Raw genomic sequence first — 20578 nt, 5'->3', positions numbered from 1 at the left:
ATTCTACATAAAATTATACCTATGAGTACAACGATTCTATCGTTGTACTCATAGGTATAGGTATTATGTAAGGGAAATAATAAACGAGTTGACTGCCCACATGCTGATAAATAATAAGTGTCGTCTTTATACATGAACAGCACTACGCCGCTATATCTAAGGTTATTATGTGACGTCTGTGATACACTCTTGCGTCACCCTTCCGAAGGACTGAGAATTCATGCCTCCATATCCTATAATTTCACTGTTTTATCTTATACTAGCTGACCCGCGTAACTTCGTCTGCATCATATTTCATTTCATGAAATTTATCATTATATTTCGCCCAATTTACATAATATCTTTTAAAATTATAGCCTATATTATGGTAAAGTTTCGTCACAATCCGTTCTGTAGTTTTTGCGTGAAAGAGTTACAAACATCCACCCATACTCACAAACTTTCGGGTTAATAATATTATATTAAGATTTTAAACTGAAACACAGTTTACAGAGTACGCTGCTTGGTAAATAAAGTTAAGTCAACTCATGTACCAAAGGTTTTTAAAAAAATTTATATCGGGAATATCTCACTTCGAAGTGAGTTATCGATACAATTATCATAGTAACTTGTTAAGAAATCAAAAATATACATAATATAGTTTATCGATAGATTGCTATGAAATGATATACAACATATTTTTCAAAATTTATTTTCTTTGAATATTAGAAAAAAACAAATTTAAACTCTAAACATAAGAAATACAAACCCTAAAAATTCGGCATAGCGAAGATAGTATTATGGAAAAATAAATGCTAGAATTTGTAAATGTTAATTAACTTATCAATAAACTCTATTTAACGTAATTAAATTATGAGGTAGATCGATTTCAAGTAGTCTTTCATTTAGATCTTATCTATAAATAATTAAGACACTAGCAATGAATATTATAATAACTGAAAACTGAGGAAACCCGTATTTGTTTACAATCTACTATTCAGTAATTCTCTTAATTATGTTATGGCATGTTTTGGTTACTAATGAGTAAATACTTAATTATTATCTGTCATCGTTACTATCCCTAATCTCAAATAACAAAACAAACATTCAGTTGTAATTATTACGAGATGTGTTACATAATAATAATCTACTTTTTTAGACTTTTCGATGGGGTACACTCATAATAATAATAATTAAACTAAACACTAAACATTATGCAAGTAATGCAATGAAACTTCGTTAAAATAGCATAAAGTAAACTGCTTTTTTGGAAAACATAGCATAAAAATTCATTCCCTAACTCAGTTGTCAAGAAATAGCCAACATATATTACTTTAATGACTAAATAATAAAAGCTGTTCACAATTAAATTTGTGACTAATACGTATTTTAAAATACAAGTAAAGATATTTTTTGCACATTATCATTTTCAATTATTTTTTAATCCGAATACTCTCGCCAACAATACAAAGTATTATTTACGGATATATCATTATGATATGTATGAAACAAAAATTCATTTTTGAATGACATCCCGATCATTATACAGCTATACAACACATTCGTTACAAATTTGTACCACACACATGTACAATACTATTTTGTATCCTACGAAGTCCAGTGCTATTAACTTTGCTGGCTTTCGTGGATTCATATCGTTGAATATTAAATGTAGAGTCTAATTAATATAATTAACATAATAAACTTGATTACTTAGTGATATTACTCACTATATAATTTGTGTAAAGTTGTATAGAAATCTTTGAAGAATATGCAAAATATAGTTCATCCACGTACACGGTAACAATAATAACTACAACGTTACAGCTTTACATCATACATAAACATTTACCTCACAAATTAGAGTAACAATAAAAATATGGTCTCTTAGAAGTGACCATTCATAAAATCTATAAAATGACCATGCATAAGATGCATTATTGTATTAATAAATTTAAAGATGTCTAATTTGTCCTAAATATGGTAATTGAGCAAATATTTCTATTTAAGTTTACTAAAAATAGTAATTTGTTTGGTAATATTTATTGTTATAGTATACTTAGACTGACTCAAAATCTATATTATAATTACAACAATGATTACATTTTTTAGATTTTGAACCCTCATGATCTCAATAAGTTCACACATATGTTTACATGTACGTTATTTTGATAAACTTTGTGAAACATTAAGAAAATATTCATAGATACTTAGTAATATAAAAATAATGGATACCTCTATGTTTTATTCTTTTATATCAAATGTGAAATATAGTAATAGCAGAACAGGAAAAAGTCCAGAGTTTTCCCTTATCGTTGTCCTTCATTAAAATGTTATTACAGTATTTCTAACAATTATTAAATGAGGTATAATGATTATTAGCACAATATATGTATCTAGATAATGCCTCTAGGAGAAGTCTAAGAACTTTAATAACAATAATAAAGCAACAACACGATTTAATCTTTGTATATTTCTTTCTGCCTAATTTTATTTAGATTAAAGTTTTGTTTTTAGATCTTTTTGAATTATAGATGCTATGTCTATAAATATATGTTATAAACATGATTTCCAAAGCAATTTACTTAATGCTCATTTCATAATTCAGCAATGTACAATAAAAAAAGAGAAAGCAAAACTTGATACTATTACGTAAGTATGCAGCAATGTGTGGCTTCTCTTTTGTATGAAATTTTAATGTTCCTACGTTTAATATTAGTAGTAATGATATTAAAATCCTATGAATGGATAACTTTGCTTACTTATTTCTTATTTTTTTGAGCAAACACAAATTGTCATACTTGATACTCACTCTACATAAAATAATATTTGTTTATAATATAAAAACAGATGTTGGAAGTATTTTAAAATATCATATAATTCAAAATTATCTTTCTCAATAACATGTCACTTTTAGTTAATAGTTTGAATACTATATACTATAAATACTATATGCTATTGAATATATAGAAATCATTATATGTATCTATTATTGCAACTTCTTTTTACTTTGGCTTGTAGACATTCATATTTGTATAGTAATGCAATGAATGAAATAAACTATGACAGTATAATTCAAACAAAACCAATTTTTAATTTATATGATATGCGATTAATACTAACTTTGAAATACTCATTTGAAGTATAGGTGGTATTAATAATAAATTGTGTAAAATTAGGTGAATTAAGATATTATTTTATAATTATTCTATGTAAACTGATTCCCTAAAACTAATTTTTCCTTTGTAGAGGTAGTTTATTAGGTACTTCTTTTTTTTGCAAAAATGCAACATTTATACTATAACGGTGTTTAAACTATTAAAATATCCTAAACAACAGTTTAATGTTTTAAAACTTCCTCGCAATATTCATAGCCAGATATAATACTACTAATCTAATTATGGTTATAAGTAACTAATATAAAGTTTGTCATAATATATAATAGCAACAAAATTAATAATAATGATATAGACACACACTTAACTTTGGGTAAATACAATATAAAGTAAATTAATTAAAATATTGACACTCGAACACATAAATTTGTACTTACGTTACTTTTGCAGAACTTAATTATAAACTTTCTATTCATTAAAATATTAAGTGTAAAGTTTTGTACTACATTATGGATTTGTACTGATCAGTCTTGTGCTTAAATCTATAAATCATACTGCAACTATTATAATATTATTGGGCAAAATGAGGTAGAATGGTGTAGACACTCTTAGCTTTTACAGCAAAAGATATACTAAATTTAATAATTAGTACATTACAAAAGTTATATAGTCTATTAATTGCATTTGATGAAACTGAAATATATTTTTGACACCAAAATGAATTTACAAGACATTTCTTTAGGATCCTTAACATAAATACAATGCTTCAACAAATAAATGCTACTAAAAAGTCTAATCACGTTTTGTAACACAAACTAGAATGAACGATGTGATTACGACTGCGGGCTGCCTAGCTGGCTTCCTTGCGAGCTTCCAGAACTCTTTGATTGGGGTTCGTCCTTCTTCTGTAATACAAAATATCACTCATTAATCGTCTAGAGCTTATTTAACATACAATTTCTACAATGTATTTAACAAAAACTTTAAATTACAATAACATGGACTGCTGGTTTGTGTAGAGATTATATATGTTATAGAAACTTTATTTTCATTGTTAAAAATATAATAATAATTATAATAAAAAAAAAAGTTACATATATTTTGTCTGTCTATGTATATCGTTATTAAGTCTGATGGATAGTAATAAGGGAACTGTTTTTGCTGTATACCGTACCATACGTAACTGGTATACCGTAACTACTATTGATGATCACGTTGCTTGCTTCCCTGTATAATTTTTATTATACTAAATGAAGAGACAATTTATCGTCTTAGCTGATTGAGTAAGTACTATACGTCAAATTATACATGAACTTTTAGTCTTTACGCACTAAGAATCATATGTGTGACAATGAACATAATGCGGTGAACCTAAACATTTTCAGACAAACAAAGCTGCTTCCGTTGTCTTATCTTATCAATTAATATATTATTGTTTTTTAATTATTGTAACTAGTACGGCAAATAAACATGTTTACTTACTTATATAAGTGTAATACTTATTTACAGTTTGTCTTGTTAACTGTCGACGTTATAATGAATACGACATTTGATTAATGACAACATCGATAATTTTTTAAGAACGTTTGAATACTGTGTAGCAGCAGTGACTTCTTTCGAAAGAACTTTTTAGATTTTTTTTATTTGTTTAGTTGTTAACAACTAACCAAAATAATATATAATAATAAATTAATAAACAAACACCTACCATGATGACCATTAATCCAGTTGGGTTAGGCGGACTCATCGTCAATTGTAGATATTTCCAAGAACAGAATGCTTGACATGCCTATATTTCTAATATAACGATAGAAAATAACACATAGTTAACTTTTGTGTTAAATCTTATGCTTTCTATATTTATATTTTTAATGTAAAAAACCCAAAATAAATTAGATGCACACACAAATAAAGTTCTGCACGATATTTTTTATATGCAACATGGAGGTAACGAGTTAAAAGATCATTGTCATAATTACCTTTAATGGACAATCAGCAATGAGGTGATCTTCGCTCTTGCAGTTATGACATCTCTTTGGTTGTGGTCCAATACTGCATTTCGCAGCTATGTGATTAGCGAATTCTCCACAATTGTAGCAGCTGTAACAAGAATATTCAGAATTATAAACTCGACTATAAATATAGTTCGTATCACTGCAAATATTAGTTTCCACTAATTTATTGATATAAGTTTCATTAAGAAGATATCCTCGTAGAACATCATAATGTATTTATTTAGTTTATTTAATTGCTTGTTATCTTTTATAAAATATAATATTTTCAATTAGAATATTAAAAATATTTATGTATAATAAAATTTTTATATATTATAACATGTAATTTGATATTATCGATTCTTTATGTTAATTCATTCTTATTAGACTTTAGTAGCCTTATCTCTTCTTTTCGTTTCAATTTGCAGCCACATCGTTAAATATTTTTATCTAAGTACCTACTTTACACAAACCACACATCTCAATACAAATCTCTCTCTAAATCTAATCAGTCATATTCATATTTAGTACCTTATATCTCATATTTAATATATATATATTAAATATAAGGATATTAATAATTAGAAGATTCTATTGCCAAAAGCAGATCAGAACAAATATTATACCGTATTTTTCTGAATCTCTTCTTCGATAAAGGACGGCGGTGGGAACCCTGGCAATCAACAGATGAAGGACCCGATACCCGTGTTGCTTCCAGACCCTTATCGGATTCCTTGCACTCGAATTCTACTTCCTCTTCGTCGCCTAGTGATCGAAACCCAGGCATTTGGATGACACTCTGAAAATAATAATTACACTATCAATATTCAGTCTACAATTCCGTTTATATCTATCACTTTTTTATATTTACTGAAACTCAAGCTAACAAAAAATTGTATTAATTCATAGTTCTATTAAACGACCACTATCATTTAAGACATATATTTAATTAAAATAACTATTTCCAAATGTATATCTTAGGGAATAACCAAATTTTTAATAAAAAATAATAAATAGCAGTTTCAATGAAATATATATTTAAATAAAATACCAAACTTTTTTTGAAAGAAAAATATTTTATTCAATGCAATATAAAAAATACAATATACCTAAACAACAAAAAAAAAAGAGCAAATAAAATGTACATATAATTAAACTTAATTTACCATGTAGATAATTAAAAATAAATATAAAATAATCATTTTTTACATCAAAAATGCACTGAAATGGCTCCACGCAGCTTTAATGTTTTTTTCTTCCTTTCTTTTCTTTCAAACTTCAAAACCACATGAACAGAAATTCTTTTGAACTTCCTTATTTTGTTCTGCACAAGCTTTAATGTCCCAATTGACACGTATATACTGCTAAAAATATATAGGAACAAACATCACGATAACCGGATTTTCATAAAAATTCCGTTAATTAAAGATCGATTTGATCTCGTTAACAAAAGACTAGAAATTTTTTATATTTAAAATAAAATCAAGTTTTAGTAAAAAAAAGTTTTAGAATTTTAGTTTAGTTTTTAATTTAGAATTTATGTGTATACCCTCGGTAATCGTAAATTAATTTGGACTCTTTGTACAATCCTATCGATTATTTCCAGTGTAATCGACACTGTAATAAATGGATAGGATTCAAAATAATTATAATGTGAATACTTATTCGTTGTATACATTTATTCAGGTTATAGTACTATGTATATATGAATATAAGAATATTGTTAAAATCAGAACAGTATCGCCGCCAGAAAGAAAAATCAACCATATCGACATTCAATAATATAATCTTGACCTAATATTAAATTTTACCGCTAGCGTCGTTGCAACTGAACGAAGTACAAGTTTAGTGGCGTAAATGTATAGAAAAAACATCCGGCCTTGATAAGCCGAACAAACAAACAAGCGGACTATCGGGTCAACCGCTAGATACGAAACTATATTCTGTGAATGAGTATGTTCTTCTACGCACTATTGTGAATAATATATTTATTATTATATTATGTTCGTAACTAGTTGAAGGCGTCAATGTCACATATAAGTATAATTTTGGTTTAAATTGTATGCCTATAATGCTACTAACTCTAAGTCACAGATAATAAAAATGTATATAAGTCGAAACATTATTCATAGATAAGTTTTTTAACATTAATTTCTAAGAACTTCCCAATTCCAATAAAATATAATGTAGCAGTATAATTCAGAACCATTTTAATTTCATATACCAGAAACCATGTTTAGAAACCATTCCATGCAATACTAAGTAGTATTCACTAAATATTTTATATAGTTAAACACATATCTATGTAATATATATCTATAGTTAAACATATAGAAATTAATTAAAGTTATTGCTGATCAAGATCTTATACCGGATGGAAGGAAACAAAACTTGAAAATTATCAGTAACATCTTCCCCAATTATGAACAGAAACCCTCATTTAAAACTGAATTCATTAAACTTCGTTTTAATAATTAAGTACCCATAATAGTTCAACAGGTGTTCGAATCGAGTCGCTTTACAATTGACGTGTTTTAAATGGTACTCAAACTATCGTTAAATACAAAACATGTAGTCCCTTAAAAGTTTATATCACCCCAACGCACGTGCAAACAATTCACACAATTAATTCTTTTATTTAATACTTTACATGTGCATAAGCTTTCACCTGTAATATAGTATGTTTATATTCTACGCAAATAGGTCACTTTTGTATCTTTTCACATTAATACTCAAATAGAATATTAAGGTTATGCATTTTAAAATATTTCAAATTGTCAATAATATTGTAGTAACAACGTAGTAGTGTTCACATATATCTGAGCACATGACTGCATAACACTATATATCGTATACTATATTTTTTATTATGTTATAAAACATAAAAAAAATATAGCAAGGAAGGTAACAATCTCGTTGATACCAATCAAACATTTCAATTGAATTAGAATTGTATAGCTGCTTTTAAACTAAATTATTATTAAATTTATTATTTTTGGGAATGTTTATATCTACTATTTAAATAGTATTTTTCATTTCGTTCTCTCTCTCTTCAGTACTATAATACATAATGATCTAACTAATTTTATAATTAAGTTTTATAACCGAAATAATTTTGACTAGATTTTTATATTTAAATCAGTGAGTCACCGTAATGCAGCTTTATATATTATAGATGACATTACGGAAACTAACTTCTCTTGACTTAATAGAATTTTAGAGCGTATCACTACATAATCTTCATGTATCATATAATTAACAAATGCTATTGTTACGTACTCCTTTAAAAATGTGCTTATTGATAAGGCTACAGAAATTTAAATACAAATGTGTAAAAATTTTGTGCTTTCAGTAAAGACCGCTTGAATTTTCTGTTTTATATTTTGTTACTAATACTATCTATATGTATATATACATTGATAATATTAGATGATATACCTGATGCACAAAGACATCTTGTCCGCCATCATCAGGAGTGATGAACCCCCATCCTTTAGCCACATTGAACCACTTGCATCGGCCGCGTCGCGTTACGCCCACCACACCGCTCCCACTGGCATCACCGGCGCCTGTAATAGATACAGTACATTTTAATTTAAACATTTATTTCTTCTGCATTTGTTTATCGAAATACAATCATTAGTATTGCTGTAACCATTAAAAGCAATAAAATTCTAGTAAACCGCATCATAAATTGCAAGTGATTATTAGTACAGAATCTGTATTCTGTATTACATATTGTACATATACAAATTAAGAAAATACCTCCAGGTCGGAGGTCTTAAAGAATCCTAACACTAAGTTAATTATGTCTATTAAAGAGACAGTATCAATAATAAAAATCTACTAACATTCACTACTTCTTGAGTAATATGTAGTGAGTAGTGATTACTCATTACATATTACTCAAGAAGGATCATTTGTATTTTTTTAACTATATACGAGTAGAAAGAACCTAATAGACAACTCTAAATAAAATAAAGCGCGGTTCACCAGTCGGCTATAGTGTTTGGGTATACACAAACGAATTTAATAAATTTTTTTGTAATTTTGTTTTAATTTAATTGTAATAAAATATTCCAATCTTACAAATATCCATCATTTATTTTAATATATTTATTTAAAAAATATTGCTTAAACCGAAGACTATTTAAATAGTAATGCATTCAAACATTCACAATTGCTGTATAATAACCCACTACCTGCCTACGAAAGTACCTACTAACATACTTGTTATTCGTCCCCTTTTAAATTCATGCTTAGACTTTGCTGTTTGAAATCTATTAGCAATAAATAAGGCCCCACGATCGCTTACTGGACTAAGAAAGGGTATACTTCCCCAATCGAGCGCCCTCACAAAAAATAACGTGGGAACCAAATTGAAGAATGGATTCTTCTTTTTATATGTCACTAACGCTATTAACCTCAAAGAATCATTTTGGGCAAATAAATTTTCATATAAATTATACCACGATATTGGTTGTTTACTATGAATAACGTAAATATTTATGGCATTATTAGTCAAATTCACTATATAGCAAATAGTGGAAATGAGTAAGCCAGTCGATATTTCCGTTCAAAATAGTAACATGAGTGTACAAGAAACTAATAAGCATTAATGGGAAGTCGATGAGTAACTGCTTTGAGATTTAATAATACATTTAATTTTAAAAAGACATTGTAAAGGAATGCAAAAGCTTTAAATAATTTATAATTAAGTACTTATAAATAAACCATAAAATAAAATTCAACCAACGCGCAACATTTTCATAAAATTTAGCAACCAAACTGGGACCGTAGTATTAAGTAGTAATTATGAACAAACAAGAGACTTAGCAAGATAATTTCATTTATTTTTGCATCTGCAACTACTAGTAAATAGTAAACTAAGTATTAATAGTTATAATAAACATGTTATAATAGACATGATATATTTTAAAATAAAATATTGTACAAATAAAATATCAGTTTAAGATCTTGACAGAATCCTATTCTTTAGTTCTAATTACGTGTCATTACAAGAATATTCTACAATTTTCTTAATGAATTAAATAAATTAATTGATTTGTCAATGTTGGATAAATTAAAGTGCTCATCATCAACAAATAAACTTAATAAAAGAAACTTATACTTTGACTAAGGATTATTATTGAATTAGAGTCAGTAATATATGGGTATATAACTGTGCTTGTGCTTTAGCAGATTAAGCTGCACTAGTGGTTGCAGTGTCATTATTAACAATTATCTATTTGTTTCCCCGCTATAGTTGTTATAATAAATATATTATTTTCTTCATCCGGAACATGACACGGTACTGAAAATACTCTATTATCAGAATCTATAAAATACGATCTAGCATTTCTTTGGCTCTTAATTACAACCTATCTCTATTTAATCCTAAATTTAAACAACACAACTTCCCCAGGATTATCATTTTTAAATTTACATAATTCCTGTTATAAATTTTCTCATTCATCATCGTCCTTTCTATCAATGTTTGTTTAATTCTAACTTTAGGTACGAATTTTTACAATTACTTGGTTTTCTTAATCTTTAACCTCTCTAAGTTTTCTATTGAATAAAATTTTTGCTAGGGATGGAGTATTATGTGTTACAGGATTATTTCTAAGTTTCAATATTACAAAGAATGGATCCTTATTATCATGTAAACTTTGCATAAAAAACATTTAACGCACTGAATCGTGCGTTCTACGATTCCTTTAGATTGTGCGTGCTCAGGACTACTAAAGATGTGATCAATTTACAATTTTATGAAAAACTCTTATAATTAAGCTGAAGAAAACTGTGGACCTCCATTACTGATTTATGTCTCTGATATCCCATCCAACACAAGTACTTGTAGTTGATTCCAAATAACAAGTTTCCAAATACCAAATAAGTTCAAGATACTTTGAATTAATCGACAGCTTATATATAACTATTTCCACCAAGCTCAGATATGTCAACTGGGTCTATCTGGCATACTATGAGAAACCAAAGGTTCTTTTTTATTGTTGTTACTATATAGCTTACAGGTTTCATAAGAAGACATCATTTATAGAAACAACAGATACTCTACATTATGACATCATCTCCAAATTTATCTTCGAAAGAGATCCTGTAAATTTGTTATTTAATTCATATATGCATTTTCTTTCACTTCTACTCACTCTGATAATGGGTAATCCATGCCATGCCTCGATTCCGAGAAGTGGTAGAGGCCTAGAATTATTGCATCGTACGTATTGCATATTACGCAAAAATTCGTTTCGAGAAATATTTCGCCATTTCCTTTTTAAACTCGAATAGTGTAGTATGATCCCTTTTAGGATGCCTAGGAGATGTAAACTTTATGAGCTACTTCGTTTGAGTAATATTATGTTTCATAATTAATTCAAATAAAATAAACAAATGAAACCTAGAATAAAAGCCCATCAAAAATATAACTTATTAATGCTGCATAATATTCCAACAACGAATAGTTTTGAAGCAGTCCTTATAAGGGCACCAATGTACATTTAAATAAACAAGCTTCCAATTCACATAGTTAAACATCGCCGGGCATTTGAAAGTTCATTGGTAGGTTTGCTAATTCGATATACATTTCCATGTGTTGGTATGTAAGCTAAGCATATTATTTCGGGCGGCGGCAGCGGTAAAAGAGAGCTGCTACACGTGGCGACGGCGGCGGGGATTCGAAGAATGTGTGGTATTTAGGTTGCGTTTCTGGTACCTTTTCATTCATTGCCGCAACACTGCACCTACCCGGCCTCGTCGCCGTACAGCCTCGGCCGGCGCACAGCGTCATGCGCTACGCCACTAGGCCTCAGCGGTCAACGCCACTCCTTATAAACCCAGTTAACTTTACCCATAGTAGATCTCATGAGAATCATAAGTGTAAGAAAAATTTGTACCCGGTCCTACTTTCAAACTTCTGAATTCCACGTATTTTAGTACATTTTATAATAAATAATGATTTTTCTTTTGCAATAACAATGAAACCTATCTGACCTAAAACAGCAGTTATTATAATTTAGAAAGGTTAGAATCAACTTCTTGTACTACCTTAATTTTATCTGTAAGTTCTATAAAACGTTATTATGAACTTTAGAATTTTCTCATACCATCAACGTGGCCTCTCGAAATAACTGTATCTTATCTTAGTCGGATGAATGAACGAAAACAACGCTGATATCAAAATACCTGAAAATACTGCTCTTAAAGCGATAATATTCTATGCAACATTCCACTCCATAGCGTGGTACGTAGAACTTAAATTTAGTATCATGCAAAGGCAAAATAAGTATTTGTTATTTTTGATGCTATTATTTATGATCTACTCGTATGTACTATAGGTATACGAGTAGATCATAAATAATAGCTATATTTAAAGTTAAGTAACTTTAATGACTGAAACAATCTAAATATTAAAATAAAAATAATACATAGATATGTTTATATTCTTCATTTCGTATATTATATTAGTTTGAATGTTATATTCCTAAAAAGAAATTTACAAAGAAGTTATAGTTTCGTCAGAATTCAAGTAAATAAAAAATGTAATTTTGTTAATTGTTGATTGCTTACATATAATTATGATTTTATTGATAAAATTAAATAGCCCTGTGTGTAAGTGGCTCTTGTGAGCGTTGTATGTCTGTATTAAAATAGTAAGAAGACGGCAGCGGAGGCGCGTGTATCTGTTTTGTACTTTTGTTTACACAGCACGGAGCGCTGCGGCGCGCGTGAGGCGGAGAGCGCGTACCATGATGCCTTACCACTGCCACCGTGCGCTTTGGAATTTCGGTGCAACGCTACATACTTGTGCACTCAAAGCATTAGTTGCATTCCATTTCCCCTACTATAAACAATTATTACAATAAAATCCTATTATTAATTACTAGAGAAGAAAACACTCATATTCTATATATAATAATATCGTCATTTATTTAATAAACACGTAAAACAGCGATAAAAAATGTATATTGCAAAAATAATATATTTCAGTTTGTTTTTGTGCAAATAAAATTGAAATAATATAACTTAGGAATAATTTTACAGTTAACTTTAACCAAAATAAATATGTATTTTTATAAATAAAAATACTGCAAATTAATAATAAAATAAACTAATAATTAATAATCAAATTTATATTGTTTTACCTAAAACACTATCATTAGTTTACCTAAATCACTATCTGCAGTTTCCTACTGATTGCGTCTTACAGCTTAAAATATTACTAGGGATAAAATAGAAATACATGCAAAAAATATTTATATTATATATTATATAAGTTATGGTTTTATTTACGGCTGGCCAATTTAATCCCAGTCGTACTCTCATTAATTTATTCAACTTTAGCCAGGCCAATCGCAGGAAATTTTTAAGTTCTGTTGAAATGACTCTTGGGCTGTTTCAGAACTATTGCTGCATTAGATACCACCCTCATTATATATATATACATACTTAAATTAGTTATATCATCCATCTGAATTGTCATTATATGAATCAATTTCATGTCTTCTAATACGTAACCCATCAAGGCCCCGTGTGGGTCATCAACCCGAGTTTAGTGTATCTAATATTAATATTGTGTTACAGGAAGCATTTTTTTTAATAAATTACTGTGTTTGGTATTTTTAAAAATTTCATTGATGGGATTTGGCACTACTGAGTATTTTACAAAAATCTACTTAGAGTCAGTTTTGAAATAGATTCTCTTGAGTATTATGGAGCGTGATGTTTGAACTACTATTCTACTAACTATATAATAAGTACCAATATAAGTAACATTTCTATTGAAAACGGATGATTTAAAAGATATATAAACAAACACGAAATAAACAAAATTAATAACAGAGGAAGTTTTTGGATTTTGTACTCGTACGTAAGGAGAATTTTGTAAAATTCTCAATGGCGTCTTTAGGTTATGGTAACAGTAGGTGTTAATTTATCTTCATATGTGTAGTTCATAGGTATAAGTAGCACTAACATGTTTTTCTGAATATTATGATTTTCTGCAATTTTACGTTACCTAGTATGCAGTAGTAAGCGTAGTACACTCAAAAAAGTGTATGACAAATGTATATGACTCCAACAGTGTCGTATCTTTGTAATATTAAAAAATTTAATTTTCTATTACACATCGGAAATATAAATTAAAATGTATATAAATAGGTGCTCATAAAAATGTAAACAAAGAAAAAATCGTGCCAATTCCAATTCTTGTTTATTGTTAGTTCCTTCAGCGATTATACTATTTTGGAATCCGAGTTAATTTAAGCCTGTGCTATTTTAAAAGCAGGAAGGGGAAATTCTACGCATATTTTAAGTCGAACATTTTACTGCTTGTGCTCACCCCAACGACTTATTATGTGGTGATGTTAGTGTACTATTGTTCACCAGATGCAGTAATAATAATTAATTTTTATGTACTTATAGCATGAGCGCATGTAACCTGCTAAAATCTGTTTACTTTTCATTGAAATATCGAATCATTTTATAATAAACAATTTCTTTTTACAATTTATCTGAAAATTGTTGCTACAGTTGTTTTCTTTGTTTTGTCCTTTTTATTTGTTTATACAATTTAATTCTTAAGGAGAAACTAATGGACCATATTACGACGATATGTAATGCATAAATATATTTGTATGTGTTAGCACTCCGAAAATAGTTTCTTTTGTAATTCATAAAAAGACAAATTTACATCCTTAAATAATTAGGATAAGTCCCTTCGTCTTCTTCATTTTATATCATAAAAGTAACCATTATTAAGATTGCTTTAGTAGATAATAATATAGGATTGAGCTTAAAGAATAAGTTTTAGAGAAATAATGGCTAGAAAAAATTAAGAAGAACTAGTTTTTAGTAACTACTGTCTTAGGTATCTATTTATCAGAAGGAACTAATATGCATAACATGTAGAGTTTTTGTTCAAACAGATCAACAAATTGTACTCAACTCAACAATTACCTGTGGATTGCATGAAACTGATCTTGACTTCAACCTAACCGATCTTTATAGTCATACATCCTACTTAGTACTACTCTAAAAACAGTGGAGAAGTAATATAATTTACTTGTAATTTAAAACAACACAGATAACCCCTATTATTCATCTTATGCCTCGTAGAGAAAGTTAGTCTGAATACTATTTATTATACATATATGTCCAAAAAATATCAACAAAACAGACTGTCACTATAAAATACGAGAATAATATTTACAAATGTTTGATCTTGATAATGTATTCTTTTAAATAGATGTACATAAATTCAATTATCTAATACTTTATTTAGTATAAAATCTATTAGCTAAAAAAAGTACAAATTATTATTATCAGTGACATTTCCGACATGTTCAAAATCTAGTACACATATAGGTAAACATCACCTTACTAAGATTAGCAAATCTTTTTTACCAGAACATTTATACTTAGGCTCTACTATTCATGGAATAAACAAAATTATATACGTATTCGTAGTATAACTTAGTTATCTTAAACATAGGTCGTTAATTGGACCATAGCTTAATTCCATGCTATGTATACATACGTAACGGTCAGTACCCAACCACTTTTAAGAACTCGGTCATCCCACTTTTTGTCTTTTTAAATATGTTTCCTTCTAAACTACTTTGTTACTTGTGACATTTAACATACAAGTATATATAATATTTGATTATGTATATTTATTTATACGTATTCATATGTGTGTGTATATATAAATATTTATTTTTATTAGTTAGTACTTAATTTCTTTAAACCTATCCCTGTGTACATTCGCTGATACCTGTCTTATATATATGACAACATTATTCGGTATCTTTTTTATTTTCCTAAGGAAACATACATATATTATATTTCTATAAATAAATAAATGGAACTAGAAATGCAAAGCTTTTTTCCACTCTTTTACGTTTACATTTAAGAATAACAACAAGATAAGTAATAGTGAATAAGTGATTTATGAAATAGAAAGTTTTATAAATAATATTTTATTTGTCCTTTCATAATTTTATATGTGTTAATATTATAATAACAAGCCATGAATGTACCACTGTAGCGTACAAATACGAGTTTTTCCCCAAAGGAGGGGAATTTTAGCCTAATATGGCCTAATATAATGGCCTTGCCTTGCGGACTTGGTGTAGGATTTCATTTTAAATATTTCTTCCAGAATACTGTAGCCTCGTAGTGATAATGTGATTCTGAATACTACTTCTTATTAGTAGGTGTAATACGCATATTCTATATCAAAATTTTATTTATTGTAAGATCCAAAACTGTAAATTTAAATAGAAATTAGTGTTATGTTTTGCAATTTTAAAGAATAAACTTACTTTAATATATATCATATTCAGCGAAGAGTTAGAAGCTTAACTGACACTAAGAGACGCTAGAGCATTTTTAATTGAAAATACTTACTACTACCACAGATAACATAATATCTACTACTATGAGGTTTGAATAACATTGGCCACATTATACTAAATATGAGTAAAACCTATATAACTCATGCAACGTAAAATATAAATACATAAAAATATATATGTACGTGAGTGTGAATTTTCATGAAGCGTTAATTTTTAAAAACATATTACTTAATATATATTGTGTTAACTATAGTCTAATGTACATTTTCTGAATTATCCAGAGATAAACGTTACTGATTAAAAATCTTTCTATATATGTATTTTATTAACCTGATTGACACACGCTATTAGTTCAGCTATAATCCTCGTGTCAACGTATACGTGAGTGGGGGCAGGAACATTTCTTCTATTAACTACACATGTCTGTGATGCCTCTAAACATCGACTGGATAGCTCGCATTCTACCAGTAACATGTGACAAAATGTAGGATACATTACGACGAGAATTCCCATTCTGTGAGGTCGTTGACACATACCGTGCACTATATAGTATAGTAGAAAATATTTATACTGACATGTGGCTATGAATGAAACATGCTATTTTTTATGATACTATGATATGAAACAGAGAAATACGCAGTTATATTGTGTACAAATTGTTTAGACTGAATCACTGCAATGATAAACCGTTAAAAACTAAAAGTTCACGAGGTCATTCGAACAAATTACTCTGGCTGTTTTGCTTAAATCTTAGTAAACAAAACACATCCGTAGGTATGTACCTATGTTATATTGATTATGCGGCACATGGATAACAAGCAAATGAAATGACCTAAAACGTGCCATTCACTAGTTTTGGCTGTTATCAATCGTAGCGTCGTAGGTATGGAATTCGAACGTGAATCATCGTCAAGTGGCGCTTTAGCTATGGGGTCTTTAACTTAGTGGGAAAGAGATGGTTGAATGTACCACCATTCAGATTTAATTGACTGGTTACGAATCAGACCCTGCCGTAGGGACGTAACGTTACTTAACATCGACTTTCTAAACATTCCTAACACTTCTTGAAATATCGCGCCCAAGTAAATATTTTCAAGTTGCACAGTAAGCGTAAAGTATAGTAAATATTAAAAACTTTGTATTTTTAATGTAATAATGGTATTCATATTTCATTATTTTGTTTAAATTATTTTTTAATAGTAAAGTAAAGTTAATTAAAATCCCAATTACCAAATAACTTTAAACTTAAAGCAATATTTGCCATATAGTTAATTTTATGTAAATTTGTATGTTTGTATTAAACAAACTTAGACGTCGATATCTTATCCGACCCTCACTAAAAGTATGGTATGTCGATGACAAAAACACGTAGTGCAAGAATAGTGGGGACTAGAGAATAAGGTTCTTCAAAAATGCAGTCGTCTTACCTAAGCACGCACACAAATACAGTTCAGTCACACAGATGAACAATAGCTTGGGTTATTCGTCTATGAGCTCTAAAACAATTTCTATAGAACATAAGATCACGCACCATAGAGAACGTATGGTGAGTGTATTGCACGCTAGTGACACGCACGCGAGTAACTAAAACGGAATCGTAGGTATAGTAAACAATTGCTGCTTCGATGCGTAGGCCTTGTTGTTTGATAATATACTCATATAACTAGTTTAATTATAAACTATGACGTATGTATACGAACTACAACATACCTCCATAGAAAAACTGGTGTAATAAACGTATGCACTACGAAATACAAAACCATTTTGATATTATTTAGAACAAATTACTTATGCATTCAATACGTTCTGTGATTATAAGAAAATAAAACTGCGTAAAACGTGACGTTATCGGGGTATCGTAGACGCAAGATATTCAGAAGATTATTAATAAGTTATGTGTACTTATTTTTGTTGTAATGTCGAAACAAATAGTAAACATGTTACACACATGTGAGCAGACTTCAGTGAACAACACTCTACTAACCTCAATTCAAATAATTTCAGTAATGTTATAAACAACTATTTTTGATTGCCTTCCCGGGCTCTATAAACTACAAATCCATTTGATAAGAACTACGACAACTTTCAATACGATACACTAAATAATGTTAACTACAAATAACAAGCACTAATATCATTTTGAAAATTGTACAAATCGCTTAAAGTAATATAAATAGACGGCGAATTTAAATATTTTTGGTAGTAGTCTATACTTACTCGAAGAGGGAACTGCATTTCCGCCTTCCCTCCCGCTCATGGTAACAAAGTAATCTTAACAGACACCACAAATATCACCTTGTAGTAACATCCATCTTTCACGTGAATAAAAGGCACTTTATTTTTACTAAGTTCATTCAAGGTTTTGGTCAGCGCGCTTTTTCAATCTTATCAACTATCAAATATTGTTAAGTGCATAAGAGCGGACGCGCTTGCGCGCGTAGCGGCCAACGACGCGTACGCAGGTCGACTGCATCGAAAATGAGTGACAGTGGTGTAGAGTCGATACCAATGGCGCGGTGATGCGGCCGATCCCTTCCCGGATATCGCCAAGCAAGTAGTTTTTAAAATAGAGAAGCTAACGGAACGTGTGCACCGGCCGAAAGCGGCGACCGCTTTACCCCAACCCGAAATGTGTCACTTGACGGCATGCGGCGGCCGCCGCCGCGCCGCCTCAAGAACGTAACTTCCTAGCCACTTCCATCAGAAAAGGGCACGTAGCAGGGTGAACGGCACCATTCACACGCGCCATCGCCACACCCTGTCTCCCAACAAACATCACCAAAAAACACCCGCTCACAACAAACTCACTCCTAATAAAAAGTCTTTTCGTTAAGCAATCATCTAGACCAACCGTGAAGAAGTCGATATTATTCACCATTCAAAATTGTTTTTCTATTGTTATTGTACGTACCAACATCACTATCTATTAAGTAGCTATAGAATACTATAGATTTCGATTCCACTTTTCGTTCCACTTTTCGTTTTTTGACACATTTTTTGTGACACATCTCTTTTCATCCCTTTCATCGATGTTAAAAAAGGAGTAGGTTCTCAACTTACTTACTTACTTACTGTTTTTTTATATCAAGTATGCACGATACATTCGCCGAATTGTATTATAATAATTATCTAAATAATAATAATAAGTATCTTATTCATATATCGGTTAATTTGAATCGAGATACTTTAGAATTTTACATTTGTTCACTTTAAACTACATCATGAGCATTTTGTTTTTTAATCTTATATGGTAAAAAAAATGCACTTTTATCAAGGAAATGTTGAATAAAAATAATCATTGTTGCAGTATAAATATTGAATACAGTCACAAAAAAACAAACTCATATTCACATTTATAATAATAGACAAAAAATCCTCGTTATTGTGACCCTCGTAATTCAGTCAAGTGACAAACTATTCCATTTCGAAAATCAGTTTACATTACATCTAAAAAAATATATTTTTTACTTCTAGAAAACAGTGTCAGCTTACTGGCCGGTCTCTTATAGTTTTTAATATGTGTGTATAATAAAATTATTAAGAAACGAAATGGTTATCTAATTGACTTAAAGATATTTTAATGCAAAAAATGACTCATCATGCACTGACTAACATAATTCACATAGATACTTACTTATGTGACTAAAAAGTCTAATAGAATTTGAACATATAGATTTAGTTTACTGACACGTTTATTTTTTTACAATTGCGAGTTTCCCAACATACATATAAATAGTTTTTAATGTCATTGGTAAAGGTTCTATACATTTTTACAATTGAATATTTTAAGTAAAAATATATTTTTTCTATCATCATAAATAAAGATAATAATGAATTATTAAGTCTGTCGGATATAATAGATAAAAAATATATAATTCATCTCATTAGCCTACATTAAAGTTTGCAGAAATGTTTGTATATTTGTTAATAATAGACTTACAAATAGGCCATGTATTACTAACACATTTCATCCCAATAAAGTGTTCCAGGTACTGAAATAATCACAGGCTACCTAATAGAGATTGCTCTATTGAGTTCCTAGGTTTCTAATAATATTTTAATTATGGTAATTATTTACAACAAAATGAATATTATAATTTAATGTTAAGACATT

The 20578-nt window shown here is 29.1% G+C and overlaps 1 protein-coding gene across 2 annotated transcripts; it reads right to left on the bottom strand.

Annotated features, from left to right (window-relative positions):
- Positions 1–2598: 2598 nt before the first annotated feature.
- LOC131852452 (protein lin-28 homolog) lies at positions 2599–19064 on the bottom strand. Of its 2 annotated transcripts, none has more exons than XM_059203111.1 (5): positions 18682–19064; positions 8528–8658; positions 5716–5888; positions 5075–5195; positions 2599–4000 (listed from the first exon to the last, which is right to left on the bottom strand). In XM_059203111.1, the coding sequence occupies exons 1-5, from the start codon at positions 18719–18721 to the stop codon at positions 3929–3931; spliced, it is 537 nt and encodes a 178-aa protein (XP_059059094.1). In that variant the 5' UTR covers positions 18722–19064; the 3' UTR covers positions 2599–3928. The 2 variants fall into 2 exon arrangements, with proteins under 2 accessions (XP_059059094.1, XP_059059103.1); XM_059203120.1 differs by lacking the exon at positions 18682–19064 and adding an exon at positions 17892–17912.
- Positions 19065–20578: the final 1514 nt, after the last annotated feature.

Source organism: Achroia grisella, unplaced genomic scaffold, assembly GCF_030625045.1.
Source record: "Achroia grisella isolate CSIRO2021 unplaced genomic scaffold, CSIRO_AGI_Agris_v1 utg1179, whole genome shotgun sequence".
NCBI lineage: Eukaryota > Metazoa > Arthropoda > Insecta > Lepidoptera > Pyralidae > Achroia > Achroia grisella.
The sequence above is the reverse complement of the archived record's forward strand: the minus strand, read 5'-3'. Positions and strand labels throughout refer to the sequence as shown.

Bases quoted from the DNA above. Each gene is read 5' to 3' on its own strand.
- LOC131852452 (XM_059203111.1), bottom strand. From the start codon at position 18,721: ATGAGCGGGAGGGAAGGCGGAAATGCAGTTCCCTCTTCGA. The intron at 5,196-5,715 runs GTATAATATTTG...TTCTTGTTACAG, and splicing joins AAGAGATTCAGAAAAATACG to CTGCTACAATTGTGGAGAAT. The intron at 4,001-5,074 runs GTAATTATGACA...TTTGTATTACAG, and splicing joins TTGCTGATTGTCCATTAAAG to AAGAAGGACGAACCCCAATC.